This window comes from Giraffa tippelskirchi, chromosome 4 (assembly GCF_054371585.1).
Source record: "Giraffa tippelskirchi isolate mGirTip1 chromosome 4, T2T-mGirTip1v1.2.pri, whole genome shotgun sequence".
NCBI classification, from domain to species: Eukaryota; Metazoa; Chordata; class Mammalia; order Artiodactyla; family Giraffidae; genus Giraffa; species Giraffa tippelskirchi.
The window spans coordinates 172463641-172482987 of NC_137278.1; the positions used below are offsets into that span (position 1 = coordinate 172463641).

General features: G+C 58.9%; 1 protein-coding gene and 1 long non-coding RNA gene across 2 annotated transcripts; one reads left to right on the forward strand and one right to left on the reverse strand.

Moving 5' to 3' along the window:
* Window positions 1–7: 7 nt before the first annotated feature.
* Window positions 8–8797, reverse strand: ELFN2 (extracellular leucine rich repeat and fibronectin type III domain containing 2). Its single transcript, XM_081586792.1, has one exon. The coding sequence runs from the start codon at window positions 3847–3849 to the stop codon at window positions 1381–1383; it is 2469 nt and encodes an 822-aa protein (XP_081442918.1). The 5' UTR covers window positions 3850–8797; the 3' UTR covers window positions 8–1380.
* On the forward strand, window positions 70–18822 carry LOC145544273 (uncharacterized). Its single transcript, XR_014081316.1, has 3 exons — window positions 70–342; window positions 17124–17183; window positions 18493–18822. It is a non-coding gene; the product is annotated as an uncharacterized LOC145544273 (long non-coding RNA).
* The last annotated feature ends 525 nt before the right edge of the window (window positions 18823–19347 follow it).

The following is a 19347-nucleotide window of genomic DNA, read 5'->3' on the forward strand; positions in this document are numbered from 1 at the left end:
CAGGCCAGGGAGAGGGAGGGGCCCAAGGAACCCAGCCTGCTCCTTCCCAGTAGGGTGTGGGGGGTGCTCACCATTTGTGCTTTGTTCGATGTTGGGTGGGGGTCAGCATGGGAGGAGCGGCCATTTCCATGGAAACATGGGGGCCTCTCAGGCCAGCGGGTAAGGTGGGGATAGGCAGCCAAGAGGATGTGAGTGGAAAAGCCCCAGAAGGCCCTCCTTCCTCTGGGCAGGCTGAGATGCTGCCCGGAGAGCCCACAGCAGCGGTCTGGCAGGTGGGAGGCCAGGATGTAGGGGCAGAGGCAGAAAGGCCCCCAGTGGACTCCACCTCCCGGCTGCTCTCAGGTATCACAGTTCACCCCTGCCCTTCTGGGATGAGTAGGGGTCTTGGAGGCCCAGAGAGGCGGGGGGAGGCCGGGGTGTGGAGGCCTGCACCTGAGATGCGGAGGCCGCTGGCCCAGCCGCTCTCCTCAGACCCCATCGACAGCTCCCAGGCTACTTGGAAGACACTTGAAGGGGGCTGGTGGACCGTCCCATGCCTGCATCTCCCCTATGACCAGGATCTCCCACTTCTCCTGGGTGTTGGCATCAGGGGGCAGAGGCCCCCCACAGCCGCCCATGATGAATCACAGTTCCACGCTCTGGGGGCGTGGCCATGAGCCTTTCTAGAAAGGAAAAGCACCTGCCTGACCCTCAGCTCCAGGAGACCACAGCTCTGGAACGGGTAGTGGATGGACAGAGGGTGAGGGCCCCCGAGGAGCCACCAGGGGATTTGGGGGACAGCACTGGGCTGGGGAACTGGGAGACTGCCTCTCACCTGCCACTTGACCTTGGGGCTATCACTCCCTTCCTCTGGGCCTCGGTCTCCCCATCCATAAAAGGAGAAAACAATGCCCAATGTCCATCTGCTACTAAGTCTCCCAGTACCTGTCCTCCATCTAGGGGGACCCGCTCCCTGCCCCAGGAGGGGCTTGGGTCTATCTCCACCCTAGGCTCCTTTACCCCAAAACCTGTCCCTAGTCCCAGAGCCCCCGACCCCACACCCTCTTCTGGCTTCCTCGTCTGCCCGTCCCCACCCGTCCGGCCCCACCCAGCCCGCACACCCCAGCAGAGTCCCTGGGCAGCACAGTAAAGACGACTGGTTTCGGTATCAGTGTGTAAACTTTAAGGAGAACGTGTCTTTGTTTTCCTGTCCATTATTGTCGGGTGGTGGTTGTTCACAGTCAGGTGGTGGTCAGGTGTGTGCGTGGGTGCGTGTGTGCGTGTGTGCGTGTGCGTCCACTCCTCGGCCCCCAGCGCGCCCTGCCCGGCCGCCCCGGCCCTTCCCCGCGTGCCCCTGGCCCTCCCCCTCCAACCTCACCGGGGTCGGGGGTGGGGAGAGGGTCACAGCTTCTGCTGGGCCGAGACCCCCTTCCAGTAATCGAGGATGTCGTGCAGGTCCTCGTCCTTGGCGAACTGGACCTTCTTGCGCAGGGCGTGGCCGGCGGCCATGTACACCTCCTCCCGGTGGTGCTTCTTGTAGGGCCGGAAGCGTTCCCAGATCTTGTGCGTGCTCTCGGACGAGTACTCAGGGCTGGAGGAGTAACCTGAGTAGTAGTGTCTGGGGGAGAGCTGCGAGTAGGTGGAGTCCCGCTTGGTGCGGGTCAGCGGCTTGAGGAAGGACACGCGCTGGCTGAGGCTGTCGGTGCCCTCCTCGTAGTACAGGGCCGGGAAGCTGTGCCGGTGCTCGCTGCAGTGGTAGGCGGGCTTCACCTCCAGGTGGTGGACGCCGCCGCCGCCACTACTCCCGCTGCTGCTGGCCGGCACCAGCGGGAGCCGGTCCAGCGGGCTGTTGAGGGGGCTGCCCTTCTCGATGTACTTGGAGTCGCCCTTGGCCAGCCCCGGAGTGGCTGGATGATCCGGCACGTCCAGGCTGAAGACCTTGGCGCTCTTGATGGAGCCGCTGGAGGAGACGCTGCAGGTCTTACGAGCCACGGCGGCATCGGCGCTCAGCTGGCGCTGCAGCGGGTGATGGGAGCCCTCCTTATAGGGGGGCGAGAGGAAGCTGGGCCGCTCCAGCACCCCAGGAACTGGGGTGGCGGTGGAGGAGGTGGTGGAGGCTGCAGGGAGGGACTGGCACTCGAAGGCCATCTCGGGGTCCCCGCCACCACTGCCACTCCCCAGGAAAGAGGCCGAGTCCAGCTTGAGGGCATCAATGCAATTGTTAATGATCTGGTTGACCTTGTCCACCTCCTTGGCAATGGTGGAGATCTCAGCAGCAGAGCCCTGGCCGTTCTCCAGCTCAGGGAGGTCATCCTCCGGCCGTGCCAGGCCCTCACTGCCCGTGCCCGTGCGCACCTCAATGTAGTTGCCCTTGGTGGCCACCTTTGGCGTGTCCAACCCAGCCTCCAGCCCCTTGGAGGTGGTGGGCAGCTTCTCCCCGATCATGGAGGGGATGGAGGACATTCGGGACACGGGCAGCACGGGGGGCTCACCCAGCTTCTGGGTAGCGTGGACAACGGAGCCGGCGTCCACGTCGGCCCCGTAGCGCATCTCCAAGATGGTTTTCTTGACCTTGACCGACTTCTGCTTCTCCTCCTGCATGCGCCGCTTGCGCAGGCAGTAGTAGACGGCTCCCAGCACGATGACCATGCCGAAGAGGCAGCCCAGGATGGTCATGATATAGTGGGTGGTGGTGGAGGTGCTGGGTGCCAGGTCGCCGGGCACCGGGTCCCTGGTGGTGAAGGTCAGGCAGGTGTGATTGAAGCGGCGGCTGTTTCGCAGTGAGGTCACGCAGAAGGTGTACTCGGTGTGTGCCCTCAGCTTGTCCAGCGTCACGATCTCCTTCTTGTTCTTGAGTGTCATGACATCGGAGAAATAGCTGTTGTTGTATTGGACCAGCACGTACATCTTGCTGTACGGGTGCGGGATGATGACCACCAGGGTGGCCGAGGTGAAGGTGACCTGGTGCAGCTTGATGGCTGGCCCCGCCGACGCGTCTGTGGTGGACGAGGCTGGCGGCTCCACCGACAGGATCTCGTCCGGGCTGAAGCCTGAGTTCTCATCAGGCTCCCTCTGGGTGTCGGTGGAGTAGGGCGTGGGGTGGCTCGCAGGCCGGGCAGGCAGCGAGCCGTTTCGGCACTTGGCCTGGAGCACGGTGATGGCGTTGAGGCTGTGGTAGGGCCGGGGCACAAGCAGTGGGTAGCCAGCGAACTCACGTGGCGACTCGCACTGCAGGCGGTCATAGTTCTTGGTTACATTGTTGAAGACCACGAGCCAGGCCAAGAAGCCAAAGAGGTCGCACTCGCAGTTGAAGGGGTTGCCGGCCAGCTCGCACACCATGAGGCTGGCCAGGCTGGCGAAGGTGGCGCCATCGAGACGGCTGAGGCGGTTGGAGGACAGGTCAATGCTGATGAGGCTCGGGCACTCAGAGAAGGCGGCGGGCGTCACCACCTCGATGAGGTTGTGCTGCACGAAGAGGAACTGCAGGCGGCCCATGCCCCGCAGCATGCCCTCGGTCAGGTTGCTGAGCTTGTTGTAGCCCAGCTGCAGCACCTGCAGGCTCGACTGGCCCAAGAAGGCGCCGTCCTCGATGTAGGAGATCTCGTTCTTGGTGAGGTTGAGGTCGGTGAGGTTTCCGAAGCGGTTGAGCGAGGAGTAGAGCACGGCCTTGAGTTTGTTCTCATTGAGCCGCAGGTCGTGCACGGTGCTGTTGATGTGCTGTGGGATGGTCTCGTAGGGCGGCTGGTTCTGGCTGCAGATGGCCAGCCACACGTACCCCTTGTCACCCTCGATAAGCCAGCAGTCGGCGCGCACGGTTCCCGGCCGGCACACGCACAGTAGCGCGGCCGCGCACAGCCCCAGGCGCAGCATGGCTCTGGCCACAGCCCCCTCTCAGGCCTGGCTCAGGGTGGGGGGCCGGGGTGCCGGGGGGCCTAGTGGCCAGAGGTTGGGGCCAGCAGCACAGTCCTCCCTGGGGCTGCCACCATCTTTGGGGGGACCCCCAGCTCGGGGGCCCCAGGTGAGGCGGGCACGGCCAGTGCCAATCGTCAGGGGGCCTTCTGGGGTGCTACCCACAGTCGCTGGGCACCAGAGCCAGGCCAAGGCCAGAGGGGCTGCGGACCCCACAGCCTGCTTCCTCGAGGTGCTCCTTTCCTGCCAGGAAGATGCCCAGATTCTCGGGGCTTGACTTCCTCTGCCTCTTCCTCTTCCTCCTGGGGCTCCGGGCTCAGAATTTCAGACAAACAGGAGGCTGGAGACTGGGACTCTGAGGGGGGAGCACGAAAGACGGGGACAGGAAGGAAGAGACCCGTCTGTCACCTGGTTCCTGAAAGGCAGCACGGAGAGGGGGTGACAGATCAGTGTGAAGGCTCAGGGCAGCCCTCTAAGCTCCAGCACAGGCCCCCAGCCCCACTCCCACCCCCTCCCAGGGCGTCCTGTGCCAGCAGCACTCTGGGTCCCTGTTACATAAAAGAAGGGAGGTGGCAGAGGGGGCAAGATGGGGAGGAGGGGGCCAGAGGACCTGGGAGGAGGGAGGTCAAAGAAAAAAGAGGGAGGGGGAGGGGACAGTGTCTGAAGCCAGTAGACAAAGAAGGGAGACTGGAGACTTAACAGGGCAGGTGCAGGTACACATACACGTGTCAGCATCCTCGTGTCCACACTCATCCACCTGCCTGCACAAAGACCCACATGCCCCCAGGTGAATCAGAACTGCATGGCAAGCTCACATAGACCAGTGCGCACAACCACACACACACACTCACAAGCACACCTACAGTCTTGTGTACGACAACAGGCCTGTACACATACAGCCACATACCCGAGCAGCCACCCTCCAATCCAGAAAAGAATTAAGGAGCCCAGCAAAATGCCTCCTCTCCTCCATGCCCAAAGATAAATAATTCATTTGTTGTGTAACTGCTCTTGTTCCAAAAATAATTCCCTTGTCTCGGCTTCCATGGGGGAGGGGGAGCAAAGCAAGATGGTTGTGAGCCCCCCAGGCAGGGGGTGCACAGAGGCTTGGGTCTCTTGCAGTAGGAGGGCATGAGATGAGCTCTTCTTACAGCAAAAGCAGAGCAGAGGGAAAGAGAGGGCGAGAGTCTGGGAACCCAGACACATTCCCAATAGCCCCTCCTCAAAGTGCTTTCCAGTAGGGGGCAAACCCAACCCTGGTCTTGCAGGGGTACCTCAGGCAGAAATCAGAGGCATCCAGAATGCCCAGGCATCTCCTTGGTGGCTGGGGAGTTAAGAGGCCCAGAGAGGGGCAGTGACCTGCCCAGAGTCACATACTGCAGCCTGGGTCACGGCCAGATCAAGGCTCCCGAGCCAGCAGCAATCGGGCCTGGAGCCCCATCCACCCTGCCCAGTTAGTCAGATGGACTGCACCACCTCTGAGTCTTGTCTCCACATCTCCACATCTGTAAAGTGGGGACCAAGCCCCTGCTGGGCCTCTGATGGGGGGAGAAGTAAAGTGAGCCATGTTGCCCATGCTCAACTTGCAGGGGCTCAGGAGAGGCTGTGCAGGGCTTCCGGCCTGCAGACCCTCAATTTCATGAATTTCAATCTAGGGGGGACTTGCCCTGGTCTCCCAGCAAGCCAGACACGGCCCCTCACCCAGATCAGTCTCTCACACCCAGTGATCTCCTGGCTGCGGGAAGAACTCGGCCCTCCTTCCCTCCGTCCTGGGAACTGGCCAGGGATGTGAAGATTAAGCCAGAGAAACCCATGTTTGCATCAAGGAAGCCAAAGACTGTTCACAAGGGCCACCTCTGCTTCCCACTCCTCCTCCTGGGAAACTCCAGGAAAGAGAGTGCTTTAAGAAAAAATGTGAAATCTTTGCTGTTAAAAGCAAAACCAATTTACAGCCCTGAGCCCCAGATGGCTGGAAACGAGGAAAAGGAAGTGGAGAGGGAGAGAAGTCCCCAGAGCAGCACAGGCAGGCAGTTTTCACTGAGGTGGCAAGTGGACAGGGCATCCAGATGTCCCCTCAGATGGAAGGCTGATGCAGCATCAGAGGCTGTGATGATCAGGGTTGCCACAGGGGGTCAGCCTCACACCTCCTCGACCCCCCTGCCCCCACCACCAGTCCCTGGGCCAGCTCTGGCTGAGAGGCCGGATGAGGGCAGGGGAGGGGGTAACCACGAGGCTACAGGTCAAGATGGGGTCCCCAGGCAGCAGAGAGCAATTTTGTCCTTGGCTCTGCCCAGCACATTCTCAGGGCTGGAGTCATGAGACCTGGGCTCCCTTCTGACGTGGCGGCTGGCTCCCAGGGGGCCTCAGGCCAGTCCTACCCCTCTGGGGCCTCAGTGCCCCTCCCTGCCAGGCAGGGAGGTTGAACCAGAAGAGGCTGACTTGCCAGGTCTGTCCTGTCAGAGGACCCTCCGTCTGCGCCTCGCCGGTTGGGAACATCTAGGGACCGCATTTGTATGCAGGTGATGTGCAGGTGTGTGCTGGCTCAGAGCACCAGCTGTGCTGGCGTGTATGAGTAGACGGGTGCAGGCCGTGCGTGTGCACACGCATGCCTGTGTGCACAGGTCATGTGCCCGCCTGGCCAGTTACAGGAGTGAACGGCAGAGTAAGAAGGGGCGATCTATGAGTGGAGAGGTGGGAAGGGATACATGTGGGGCATCTCATGGAAACACAGGCATGTGCCTGCCTGTATGTTGACATGTTAATAAGCATGTGTGTCCCACATGAATGTGTGTGTATGTATACACATGCGTGATTTTAGCCATGTCAGCCCCCACCACCACCACCAGATCTGAGTTGCTCAAAGCGGAACCCACTCAGGCAGACCTAGCAGCTAGCAGGCAGGCAAAGCTGGCCAGACTCTTGGAAATCCCAGGCCAAGCTGAGGGTGTGGGAAGAGACAAAGGGGGAGGGGAGTGGAGTAGGCGAAGGGGCCCAGGCTTGACAGAGGGCTGGGGGGGCGGCGCACTAGTCCTGTCCTGCCTCCTCCCTTCCCAAACAGTCCAAGGGGTACAATGGCACCTGTGCCCCTACCCTAGCCCCACTGAGCTCTGCCCATCTCGGCCCTCAAGGTGACCCTGCCCTCTCTCCTGCTCTTCCTGGTGTCCAGCTCCCCCCACCCTCCACCATGACTCAGAGTGGGGAGGAGGCTCCCCATCACCCCGTCCCATCGTCCCGTGTGCGTCAACCGCCTGTCCCTGTCCCCGGGCTGCCTGCCCACCACCCATCGAGGCCTGACGCGCAGCCAGGGATGGGGGATGGCAAGGCCGCTAAGGCGCTGAGAGCAGCACTTGGCCCCCCGCCTGGCTGCACACCCACTCGAGGTGTGGGGAGGGGTGTGCTGGCTGCTGTGCTGTCAGGCCTAGGGCCGAGGGTCCTGGGGGCCGGGCCTCCCCCTGCTCCCACAGGAGTGATGCCCCAGCCCAGACACTAGTGGGAGGAACCAGGGCCTTATCCTCCACCCCCCACGCCCCGCCCCACACGCCAGGGGCTGGTGAGAGAGAGAGGAAGTGAGGAGTTGCAGACCAGAGGCGAGAGCTGAGGAGGATGGAGAAGCCAAAATCTGGAGCCAGCTGAGCAGGGAGAGGCAGAGGAATAGAGATAAATGGAGAGGGAGCATGAGAGACAGAGGAATCGATCGGCAGAGAAGCACGGCGAGGTGACAAATGTGGGGGGTTCGAGGGAGGGCACACAGTGCAGCTGCCCACTCCGCCCACCCACCCAGGGGCCAGGGAGACAGATGAGCACTGAAGCCACCGAGATGCTGTCTGTGACCAGCCAGGGAATGGGGTGGGGAGCAGCAGGAAGCAGCTGTTGGAAGCAGAGGGCTTTACTGCCTAGGACGCAACTGGTGCAAAACCTGGGAGGGTGTGGCCACCCCAGGAAGCCAACTGCGGGCCAGTAGCTGGGTGCCAGGGCTTGTGTGGTAAAGAGCAGTGCTCCCAGCTGACCTGGACCCCTCCCCTAATGTCCCACCCTCGCCCCACTCCCATAGGTGTGGGGTATTGAGTGAACTCTGGCCAGAGAAGGGGGCAGACCAGCATCTCTTCGAGGGTCTCTCTCTCCTGCCGCCACAGAGATGGAACGTGGCAAAGTTGGGGGGCAGCATGCCATCGAGGGATCTTGGGGACCCCAGTCTAGCAGGCTACAAACTGCATGATGTCTGCTCTCATGTGGACACCCCTGCACAGAAGGAAGAGTTGGCGAGACCATGAGGGTCTGAGAGGAATTGATGAGGGGCTGGGGGTCTCTGTTCAGAGATGGGCACGGCCTCAGAACATCCAAGTCACTCTGGGCAGAGCCCTCCCCTCTCTCCAGGGTTCAGCACCTACCCTCAAGTCACTGGTTGACCTTGTTGGATTCTGCGCCCTCCTCCAGTGGCAAGGATTCAAGACCCCTCCATGGACTCAGAATCCTAGAGCCTCTGAGCAGCCGGGACGAGGCGTCCTGGCTCTGCCCAACCCCAGCCACTGTCGGGGGGCAGCTGAGGCCAGGACTGGGGAGGGCACGTCCAGCTGGTAGCAGGTCCGCTCGGGACCTGGGGTTGCAGTGACAGACCCTGATACGCCAACCTCGAATCCTTTCTGGGAGCTTACTCCCCCGACATGGGCCCTGCCCCCCAGCTGCTCCAGGACACTGGGCATGGGCGAGTTTCTCTGCCTAGGAAGTGGGTTTGAACGATCCCTCCCTGCAGGGCTGCAAGGCAAGCACGCTGCCTGGCACAGAGCAGGTGGCTTCAGAGAATGTTAGCTACCATCCTTCATGAGGCTCTTCTCATGATTTCCTCACAAGCCCATCAGGGTTCCCCTGGACTCAGGCTCCCTGAAGCCCTCAGTCACATCCCCCCAGACCCTTTCACTTCAGGCTGACCACCAAGCTTCCCAGTCAGAAGGGAGCCTTGACCTCTCCACCTCAGGTGGGGCTGGGAGGGTCAGGGGGTCATTGGCTACTCCTTCTGCCTGAGCTGGGCGAGAGGATGGACAGGGTAAGGGCCTGTGTGTCCCCAGGCTCAGGGCTGCTGGGGTGGGGAATGGGGGTGGGCAGACGTCAGAAGGCAAGAGGTGGGGCCACTGGCTCTGAGACCTTGGGTCCTCTCCAGACCTCAGTTTTTCCACCTGTGTGGCAAGATGAGTGTTTCCCATCTCCCAGGGCTCCCACAAAACCCTAGGACACAGTGGAGACAAACACACTCTCTACAGGGCAGGAGGCCTGGCGAATGCACAGCTCCTGCCCATAACGTCACACCCTCATGGATGTTGGTGGGGTCCTGGGAGCGGATGGGGGAGATGCCGTGCGTGTTCGACCTCCCAGGAGCAGGATGTGAGGCTTAGCCAGGGAAATCTCATTTGCAGCAGCTGATCAGCCCTGGCACGGGCTTCTCCCTGAGCCGGCTGGCCAAGGCTCCCTGAGGTGCCACTGACACTGTCTGTGTCAATGGCATTACCCAGGATTAGGAGAACCGAGGACCTCTGGGGTCCAGCCAGAACTCGAGGGGCGGGCGGCCACCTCACCTCTGCTGGAAGCACAGCACCAAGCTAGGGGTCCCAGAGGTCGGCTGCCACTGCTCTGCCCTCAGGGACAAAGCCTGGCACCCCCTGGGAACTGGATACTGGGTCTTGTCACTGCCTTCACCTCACCAGGGCTCCTCAGGCAGGCTGCTCTGGGCCTTGCTTCTTCACCTGTGAAATGGGATAATTATACTTTCGCCCCTGAACTACTGTCTGGTAAATGAACCATCAGGATTTCAGGTACAAAGAGCCCCAGCTGCAGGGCAGAGAGGGAAAAAAAAGCATGGATGTGGGTGGGAGGCAAAGGGTCCTGAGAGTGAATGCTGTGCTGTGTGACACAGGGCACATTAATTAACCTCTTGGGGCTTCAGTCCCATTCCCATAAGAGTGACACAGCTACACAGACTCATCTGCATCTGATATTTCACATTCCTTGAATCTCGTATCAGCCCTGCATGGTTGGTGCTGTTGGCTTCATCTAACAGATGAAACACCAAGGCCCCCTCCTTCCCCAGCTTCCTCCAAACAGCTGGATCCATCACAGGGACTGAACATGTGGGCCATCTTGTAGGTTTCCTGCCCCTTGAGTAGGCACCTCCCTCCCTACCAGGAAAGCATGTAAGAGTGGACCATCCATAAACCGAGAGAGAATTCAACATATCCATTCATCAGGAAGTACTTAGTCCAGGACAGCTATGCTCCTCCAGTATCCCCAGGCACATGCCCACCTCAGGGCCTTTGCACATGCTACTCTCTCTGCTTGGCGTGCCCTTCCCCCAGTATCCACACAACCCACTACCTCACTTCACTCAGGTCTCTGCTCAACTGCTCCCCTCAACCTCGCCCTCCCTGATACCAAATCTGAGATGATTCACTTGCTCTGGACCCTTCAGAGCCCTCAACAATACCAGACACCATCTAGCTCCTTATCATCCCCTTCCCTGCACCCATCATAAAATCAAAGGAGGCTTTACCTTGTTTGAAACTGTAACCTCCATGCCTGGAACAGGGTCAGACATTTAGCAGGTGCCAGAACATGAGGTGTGGAGTGACAGATCGGGGCTAGGGACAGGGACGAGGGACAGAAGGAGATCCTGGAGTCCCTGACTCCACTGAGTCAGGACTTTAACCATCAGTGGGAGGAATTCCACTACTGATGAGGTGCTCATGGTGTGCAAGAAATGTGCTGAGCCTTCTCTTTAGCCTCATGGCCCTGCTGATGCCTCCTATCTCTTAGATGAGGAAACAGGCTCAGAGAGGTGCCATCATCTGTCCTAGACCATATAGCCGGGAACCTGAACTGGCCTGAGCTCTTAGAACTACCAGACTTCCCAGGATCCCTGCAGATATGACTTCCCCTGACTTGCATACCTCCAGGGACAGGGATCTCAGCACCCATCTGAGGCTACTGACTCCCTTCTTGAACAGCTCTGATTGTTAGAGATTTCTTTATATTACAAAGCCAGACCTAGCTGCTGTACCTCTGTCCGCTCATTGGTCCCAGCCTGCCACTGGCCAGACACAACCCATCTGGAGTCACTGCAGCCAAAAGCCCTCCTCAGAGGTCCTTCTGGTATTTGTTCAACTGCTATGTCATGCTCCTGCCACCCGCATATCCAGCCTAAACGGCCTCAAGTCCTCTACTGCTCTTCCTACGCCATGGTGTCAAGTCCCACACCCTTGGGTCCAGCCACGCTGGGTCATGCTTGCTGTCAAGGTCCCTCCTAAAAGGTGTCACCTAGAGTTAAGCCTCAGCACCAACATGGTTGAAGTGGTGACAGGCACCAGAGACCCTCTGCCTCACTCACTTCGGCTCCATGCTTGTTAGAGCAGCGTGAACATGCACAGCAGTGTGTCCTCACCTTGTCCGAGATGTCAACCAAACCCCCAGGCCCCCTCGCACATCCTGCCAGGCTGCCCCGATGCCCTCAGAACGTCGTCAGGCAGCTCCGGGAAGTATCTGTTTTGGTTTCACCCGAGGTGCCGGGTTTCCATCCATTCCCATTCAATCATGTCTTGTTAGTCTCAGGCCTCCGTGCCAGCTGCTCCACATCTTGGGGGAGCTGGCTCCTGCCCCCTGACACCGTGGCACCCGCTCCCAGCTCCGTGCCCTCGTGCGCCAGGTGAGCAGGATGTGCGGCTGCATCCATGTCACAGGGAATCAGGGAACAGGCCCTCAGCTCAGCCCTGGGGCAGTGGGGGCATGCTGTCCAACCAGCCACATACTCGCCCACGCTCTTACACACCCACACAGCTTCACTGCGCACCCACTGTGTGCCTGTGATGTGTGTTATTGCAGACAGATTTGCTCTGCCTTCACCGGGTTTCCAACTTACCCAAAAGAGCTTAGTAAGAACACGTCCATATCAACAGCAACAGTTACGAGGGTTAATTGGGTTGGCAAGGCCTCGATGCATCGTGCACCCATCTCCAAGAGGAGTAACCTCGGCCAGAGAAGGGGGCTGGGCTAGTTTGCTGTGCCACGCGCTGTTATGACACTTGGAGGGCACGCTCTCTGTGTCACCTCGGGCAGGTCAGCGCCTTGCCCCCTCTGGGCCTCAGTTTCCTCATCTGTTTACAGGGAGAACAGCTGAGTGCTTGTGTCTCTCTGGTTTGCTGGGGCCACCCCCAGCCCTCTGTGACTGCTCACTGGGTCATCTCCCAAGAACCCCACTGGGGCCTGGGCTTCCCCTGCTCCCAGGGGTGTCGGATCTGTTGTTGGCACCAGTGCTGGGTCCAGACCTCCGTGGAAGGAGGTAGGCAGGAGGATGGAAAGGCTTTTGGGAAACTACCCAGAAGCCTGGTAGGAGAGGCCCTGACACTGGTCCTGTGGGCAGCTCTTCACATGGCCCACTCCCTGGTACCCACCTCCCGACCCTAAGTAACACACCATACACCCCAGCACCCCTCCCCCCCACAGGACTACTGTGTAGAACATGTGACCCTCCTGCTTACAGCCAAGAATGACCTGTATTAAAAGTCTGTCTCCTAGTCCCACTGCAGGAGTCATCTCTGGCTTTCCCAGAATCCTCCAGGCCATTCAAGGGACTGCCTCCTGCATCTGACCTGTGACTCCCCCAACTGATCCCTGCTTTCCCCCACCTGACCCTTGCCTCCCCACCTTGCCCCTCACCCCCACCTGGCCCCTGCCCTCCCCCACTTGGCCCTGCCTTCCCACCTGGTCTCTGCCGCTCACCTAGCCGCTGCCTCCCCCCATACCTGTCCTCTGCCTCCCCCACCTGCTCCCTGCTGGCCCCTTGGCCTTGGCTCCAGCACACCCCAGGCCCCGCTCAGCTGTAGCCCCGGGCACTACTCACCAGTCTCCACTGGACCCGCTCTTTCACCAGTGCCTGCGCACGCACGGCTGCCTCTGCCTGCATGGCCTCCATTCATTCATTCAATAAACATTTATGGAGCACCTACTATGTACCAGGCGCCGGCTAGGCCCACCCTCCCGGCTCTGCTCCCTCTCCAGGGCCCCAAGGGGTGAATATTTCCCTGCTTTCCAACACCCTCAGGGCTGTCCCAGGGCGGACTGGCATGGCTGGAGCCCACGGGGAGAAGCGGAGGCTCCGGGTGGCAGAGAGCACAGCCCTGGGGGCAAAATGAAAACAGAGTCCTGGGCTGACATGGGTAGGCCTAAGCACTTCTCATGTGAACTCACTTAATCCTCTGCACAACCTCATGAGTCGTGCTGTTATTATTCCCACTTTACAGAGGAGGAAACTGAGGTTTCACAACTGCTACGGAGTTGCTTTGACCCTCCATGGCACCAGGTTCTGGGTCAAGACATACTATGAGGTCCTGTTTCATCTGCACAATGGCTTTAAAAATTTTTTTTAATTACTTGCCAATGTTGATAACTTGGGAGATTTTATTTTTAAAATCCCCACTTCTGGAATGACTGGAAAACCTGGAAGAACTGGCTGCCCACATTCTACATCCCTGCAGAGACAGGGCGGGTGGCACAAGCCTCCCTGGTTTGTGGCTCTGGGACACTCTGAAGGCATAGATTTTTTTGCGGGGATGGTAGGTCTCTGATTACGAATCTGGGGCTCAAGAGTTCTGTAGTTTCTTGATCCTAAAAATCTACTTGGTCTGTGTGTCACTGATGGTACAGGACCGCCCTGGCCCATCCACAACCCTTGCTCGCCTCTAAGCAGGCCCACCGGAGTGGGGACCTCAAACCAGGAGAGCACCCCCACACAGCCCCCTGACCTGCCTGTCACCCTCCGGGGTCCCTGGCTCTTCAACAACACTGCTTGGTTTGCTGGGTCAAGTTGCGGGCTCCTGCTGGGGCTTGGGAGTAACGGGCTCCCAAGTACGATTCCTACTCTGTAAAATGCTGCCAGCCAGGATGGGCTGAGGCTCCCACCAAGGCTGCTGTGAACACCAGGAGGCCTAAAGCCTTGGCTGCTCAAGCCACAGCCCAGAGCGGGTACTGTGGCAAAGGGCTCTGGGGCTTCTAGAATGGCTCCTTGCTCCTGCCCCTCCCCCAGAGCTCAGGTTCCCCTTGCTCTGCTCACCTGGGACTCCTGCCCACCCTCCCCACAGCCTTTCCCAGGCCGCTGCCTGGGCACATAGCCAGCCAGGGCCAGGCCGGTCTCAGGGTGACAGCCCATCACAATCCTGAACCAGGTGGTCGCATGGGGTCCCTCTCCTGGCCCTGAGACTGGCTTCTCTGCAGGAGTGGGAGGGGTGCGGCTTGCAGAGGCCTGCAGCTGTGGCATCAGAGAACAAGGAAGCTCTGTTTGGGCAGGAGGAGCCCCGGAAGTGCCCAGGGGAGGGCCACCCCATTATGGACTGCCGGCTGCACAGAAACCACAGCCCAGGACACGTGTCCACCAAGTCTGCATGGCCAACCCATGGAGACCGGCCCTCCTTAGTGTTCTCCTAGAAGGACAGGCCACCTTCAACTCAAATCCCGGCCCTGCCACTGAACAAAGAGCGTGGCCCAGGCAAGCTCTTTCTTTCCTCTGAGTCTCAGTCTCCTCTTCTGTAAAATGGGACTAGAAGGGCATGACCTCAGAGGGTGGGAGAACGAAAGCTTCAGAGCAGGTCTGCACATAGTAAGTGCTCATAGCTACCTCTAGAATGGTTATGATGGACTGGCTCACAGCTGTGGTACAGTGCCTGGCACAAACAGAGTCCCTGTCACCCATCACTACAGCAGTGGCAGCGAGGAAGGGATGAGGCCCGGCCCTGGACCATGTCTGCCTTTCTGCCTGTTCCTGCCCCCTCAGAGACCTGCTCCCACCCCTGCCTTTAGCCTGCTCCCCAGCCTCGGTTTCTCTCCCATTGCCAAAGCACAATGGCTGTTATAATTAACGGATTATCTCAGTGCGACAGCTGTGGTCCTTTGAAAATTGGGTTGAATAACAAGATCCCGGCCGTATGGTAATTTCTTTTCATCCCCTGCTCCCTCTTTCTCTCTCCCTCACTTCAGCCTTGTTATGCATGCAAATGTTTCTTCCCCTTTCCCTCCTTCCCAAACACCTCCTCCTTCTTGGTGGCCCCCTCGTCCTCGTCCTCGGGATGGCAGTGGGGGACAGACTACGGTTCTGCTTTCTGGTGACAGCCAGGTGGGAACTGACCCTCCAGGGCCCCTCCCATGCTCCTGGCGCTGGGAAGATTGCCTGACACATGTGACTTCTGTCATCTCCCGGACAGACCTAAGTCCCTACACCCTGGGATTCCTCCTACCTGCCAGGCCGCTCCCCCCTTGGGCTACTTTGCAGGGACCTTCCCTGAAGTCCTGGTCCCCACCCTCAGATCTTCCCAAACCTACTTTCCCACTCCTACTGCCCAGCATCTCTGCCCCTCCCAAGGCTTCTGTTAGCAGCTTGGTACCAACCACCATCTCCCTCCCACTGCCTTCTGGACCCCTCCCTGGCACGTGAAACTCCACCTGTCCTCATCCACGACTGGACTCGCCTCCCACTGCCCGCCCACTCCCCCACCCCTGCTTCTCTCCCCTGTCCCTGAGCCAGCCAGGAGCATCCCCACGTGCCCACACCTGGATTGTCTTGGTGTATGCCCTCCCACTGCTCCTGTCCTGCTTCAGTCTCCTTCCTCACCCCAAGTGAATTTCTCAGTCTGCATGCTCAAGGGTCTCCCTGCCTTCACTCTTAGCGCCCCCTCCACCCAGCAAAGGAGGAGCGTTCTAAAATCGGAGCATGGTGCTCCCCTGCTCAAAAGGCTTCACCGGCTCCCCTACTGATCTGGGAAATTTCCAACAAGGATCATCTGAAGCCCAGCCTCTGGGGTCTTGCGGAGCTGGATTCCTGCTTTCCTCTCCTGCCCTCCTGCTTCCCTCCACCAGTCAAAATGGTCTGGCTGAGGTCCCTCCTGTGGGTTCCCGTGGCCCCCTGGGCTTCTTCCATCACAAACAGAATGAAAACCACTGCTCTGACTGCTGAGCTGAGTTCTCCGAGGAAGGGTCTGATTCTCCAGTAAAGCCCAACACCGGACACCCAGTAGGTTCTGAATAAACATGTATTGATGACTGAATGAAAGAGGCCTGCTGTCTCCCTTTATAGATAAGAAAACTGAGGCTCAGAGTAATAATTTGCTCAAGATCACACTGTTTGTGCAAGACAAAACCAGGATTTGAACCCAGGTCTGTGATTCTAATGTCAGTCTTTCCCACTCCCTCGGGGTGGGGGGAGGGCTGTGGGGGTCAGCTTCTGCACAGATCTCAGAGGATTTGAACCTCCCTCGAGCCTTAGCTGGGTGATAAGATGGGACTCCCTGCCCATGCTGTCACTGCATTGACCTTGGTCTCCCAGGGCTTCAGTCTGCTCATCTGTAAAGTGGGAAGGAGCACTGCCTCACCCCCATCTCAGAGGATGTCTATGGGGACAGAAGCTCAGGTCTTGGAAAAAGCCAGCCCTGCTAACATCTGAGGGTTCGCCCACCCCCAACCTGCAAATCCAACTGCACTGCCCTTGGCAGGTACTTCTATGAGCTTGGGGGTTCCTAGGATGGCTGGTGTCACACAGGACAGAGATGCCACCCCCCAAAAAAGTGAGAGCTAGTGAAAGAAGCATGGGAAAACTGAGGGTCATATTATGACCTTGGGCAAAAACTTCCCTCTCTCAGCCTCAGTGTCTTTGTCTGTGAATAGGGCCCCGTAATGCCCACTTTACTGGGCTGCCATGGGAACTGATGTGTAATGTGTCCAGCACATGCAGGCACCACCATGGTCACAGGTTCTACAGGAACGTGATGGTCAAGTGTACCCAGGAGAGAGGACAGGTGAAGGGGGCAGCACAAGGCAGGGCCACTGTTCATGACTCTCAGTCCTCAACAGCCTTCAGAACAGAGCTCACACCCCAACATGAAGCCTTGGGTCCCCCCTCCCTCTCTAACTTCACACACCACCACATCCCTTCTCAACCTACAGCGTTACAGGGATTCCCATCTGCGTGTCCCCTGGGCCTTAGCTCATGCTCTTCCTGACCCTGGGGTACCAATTCCACCTTCTCTACCCTCTTGCAGCCCAGGCCTCGTGCCTCCTCCTCCTGGAAGCCTTCAGAGATTTCTTCTCCACAGGAAGGGTGTGGGCCTCCCTACCGTGCCCTCCCCCATGCCCTGATTCCACCCTCGTGGACTCCTGGAAGGATCCTAGAGATTGTCTCACCCCACCCCACCCCACCCCTTGTTTTACAGATGGGGAAACTGAGGCACAGGCGAGGGACAGCAGCTCTCCAGGGATGTACTTGAACCCAGGTATCTGCTGCTACCAAGCCTACAGGCAGCTTCTCTCCTGGAGCTGAGCTGTCCTTGTTCAGCCCTTGCTTGTCTTCTCCTCACCCCCCAGCCCAGAGCTACCTGAGGACGGGACTCCATCTTCCTCTCTGTGCTCCCACCCCAGTGCCTAGCCTAAGGCCTGGCGCATAGTAGGCACTCAGTAAATGTCTGTTGAATTGAATTGCGCTCAGGGCGGCCAGTCGTCTCTGCTCTGTAAGAGAAGCATAGAGTTAGTGGAGCCGTTCCCATGGCGACGGGGGTGGGAACCAAGCTGGTGGGGTGAGGGGGCAGCCTGCCCCAAGGACCCCGAGGGCCCTGGAAAGGAGAGGGTCTGGGAAGCTGGAACATTCAGACTTAGAGGAGTCCGAAATTCTGCTCCAACAGGCAGCACAGCCCTGGCAAGTCGTATTGCCCCTGGGGCCTCGGTGGCCTCCTCTGGCCGTTGGAGAGGACACTCCAGTCCCTAGGGGCTCTGAGGACGGCTTGTGATGAGGACCAGAAGAGATGTGAGGAGGGTAAACAGTGACTCCCACTCACACTGAGCCCTCAGTGCCTGAAACACCAACTCAGGTGGGAATGATGGCCCAATCTACAGACGAGGAGACTGAGGCTCAGGGAGGCGGGGAGGCTTCTCCCCTGAGGCCGCACAGCCCGCATGCTTGATCCCATGCTGTACACACACAGTCTCCCTGCAGAGAAGGGAGGAAAGCAAGGCATAATAAAAAACCCCAAAGACGCTGAACCCACCAAAAGGTGGCTGGAGCCCAGGCCCGAGCTGAAGAAAGAACTCCAGGCACAGGGCCCAGCATGAGCCCCACGGCTGTGAAGGTTCAAAAGCCTTTCAGATCCAGAGGCTGCAAAGGCCTGGGCAGGCCCTGATGTTAATATAGATCAGCAGAGACTATAAATACTTGGCCAGGCCAGGTACTGCAGGGCCAAGCCCATGGAGCAGCCCAGCAGGGGCTCGAACCCTGGCCCCCTCCTCCTTGGGCCTCGGTTTCCCCATCTGTCAAGAGCAGGCTACAAAACGACCATGACGGCTCAGGTTCTTTATCCAACAACCTAGAGTTCCCTGACCCAGCCAGGCTGGCAGGGGGGCCTCAGGGCCCAGGCTAGAGTCCCAGGAGGAATAAAAAAGGATGCAAGAGAGGCTGCCCTAGTCTACCTGGGACAACCAAGGGAGGGCTTGGCTGGGCCTCTGCTCCCTGGCCTGGAGCCCGGGAGAGGCAGGGAAAGGGGCCTAGGATGCCAGCCATTCACTCCTTCACTTTCTCATTCATTCCAACAGCCATTCTCTGAGGATCTGCTGGGGGAGCCGAGGATTCATTGCCAAAAGGCACAGCCTCAGGTAGATGCTCCGGTGAGGAAGACAGCAAGACAAACAAGCACGGCCTGGTAGAGGTCAACCTCAGGCTCTGTGCCCCATCCCAGCCTGCATCACCTGACACTAGATTCACACCTGTGTCTACCTGGACCAGTACCTCATCAAGGCCAAGGACGGGGAGGGCAATCTCGCTCCCCTTGAAAACCCAGAGCCCAACCCGGCACCAGGAAGCACTCCATAAATATTCACAAAAGGACCGAAGAATGAATAAAATGTCATGGAGCTTAAAAGAAAGGGCGCCCATACACAAGGCCATGACATGGCGGGGGGCGAGGTGGGGCAGGAAGGAGCCCACACAATGAATACACAATTTGCCCACTTGAAGGATGGAGAAACTGAGACTGAAAGAGGCTAGGGTATGTCCCCAAGGACCTCAAAGCTACAACAATGGCCCTGGACCTGCAGCTCCCCAAATATAAGATAGGCTGGTACATATAAACTCCAGGTACAGCTGCTTCAAGCATCAGAGGGGTAACGTTTGCAGGGTCTGAGACTCCCCGAAACGCTGAGCACAGGTGAGGGTGCAGTATCCCATCTTCTCTCCAAAGCCTCAAAACAGCTCTGGGTGGCAGACAGACCCTCACACCATAGACAGAAAAACCAGGGCTCTGGGAGAGGGTGTAGGATTCCCCAACCCCAGGCCCTTCTTGGTCAGTACCTCAGTGGAACTCTCCTGCTGACTGGAGTTTCCACCTCCATCCCCTCTGAAATTCAGCAGCAAGGGGTGCAGACCTGGGCCCAGGCCTGAATCTGCCTCTG

What these genes read in the sequence shown, in the direction of transcription:
- ELFN2 (XM_081586792.1), bottom strand. Translation starts at nt 3,849, where the DNA reads ATGCTGCGCCTGGGGCTGTGCGCGGCCGCGCTACTGTGCGTGTGCCGG.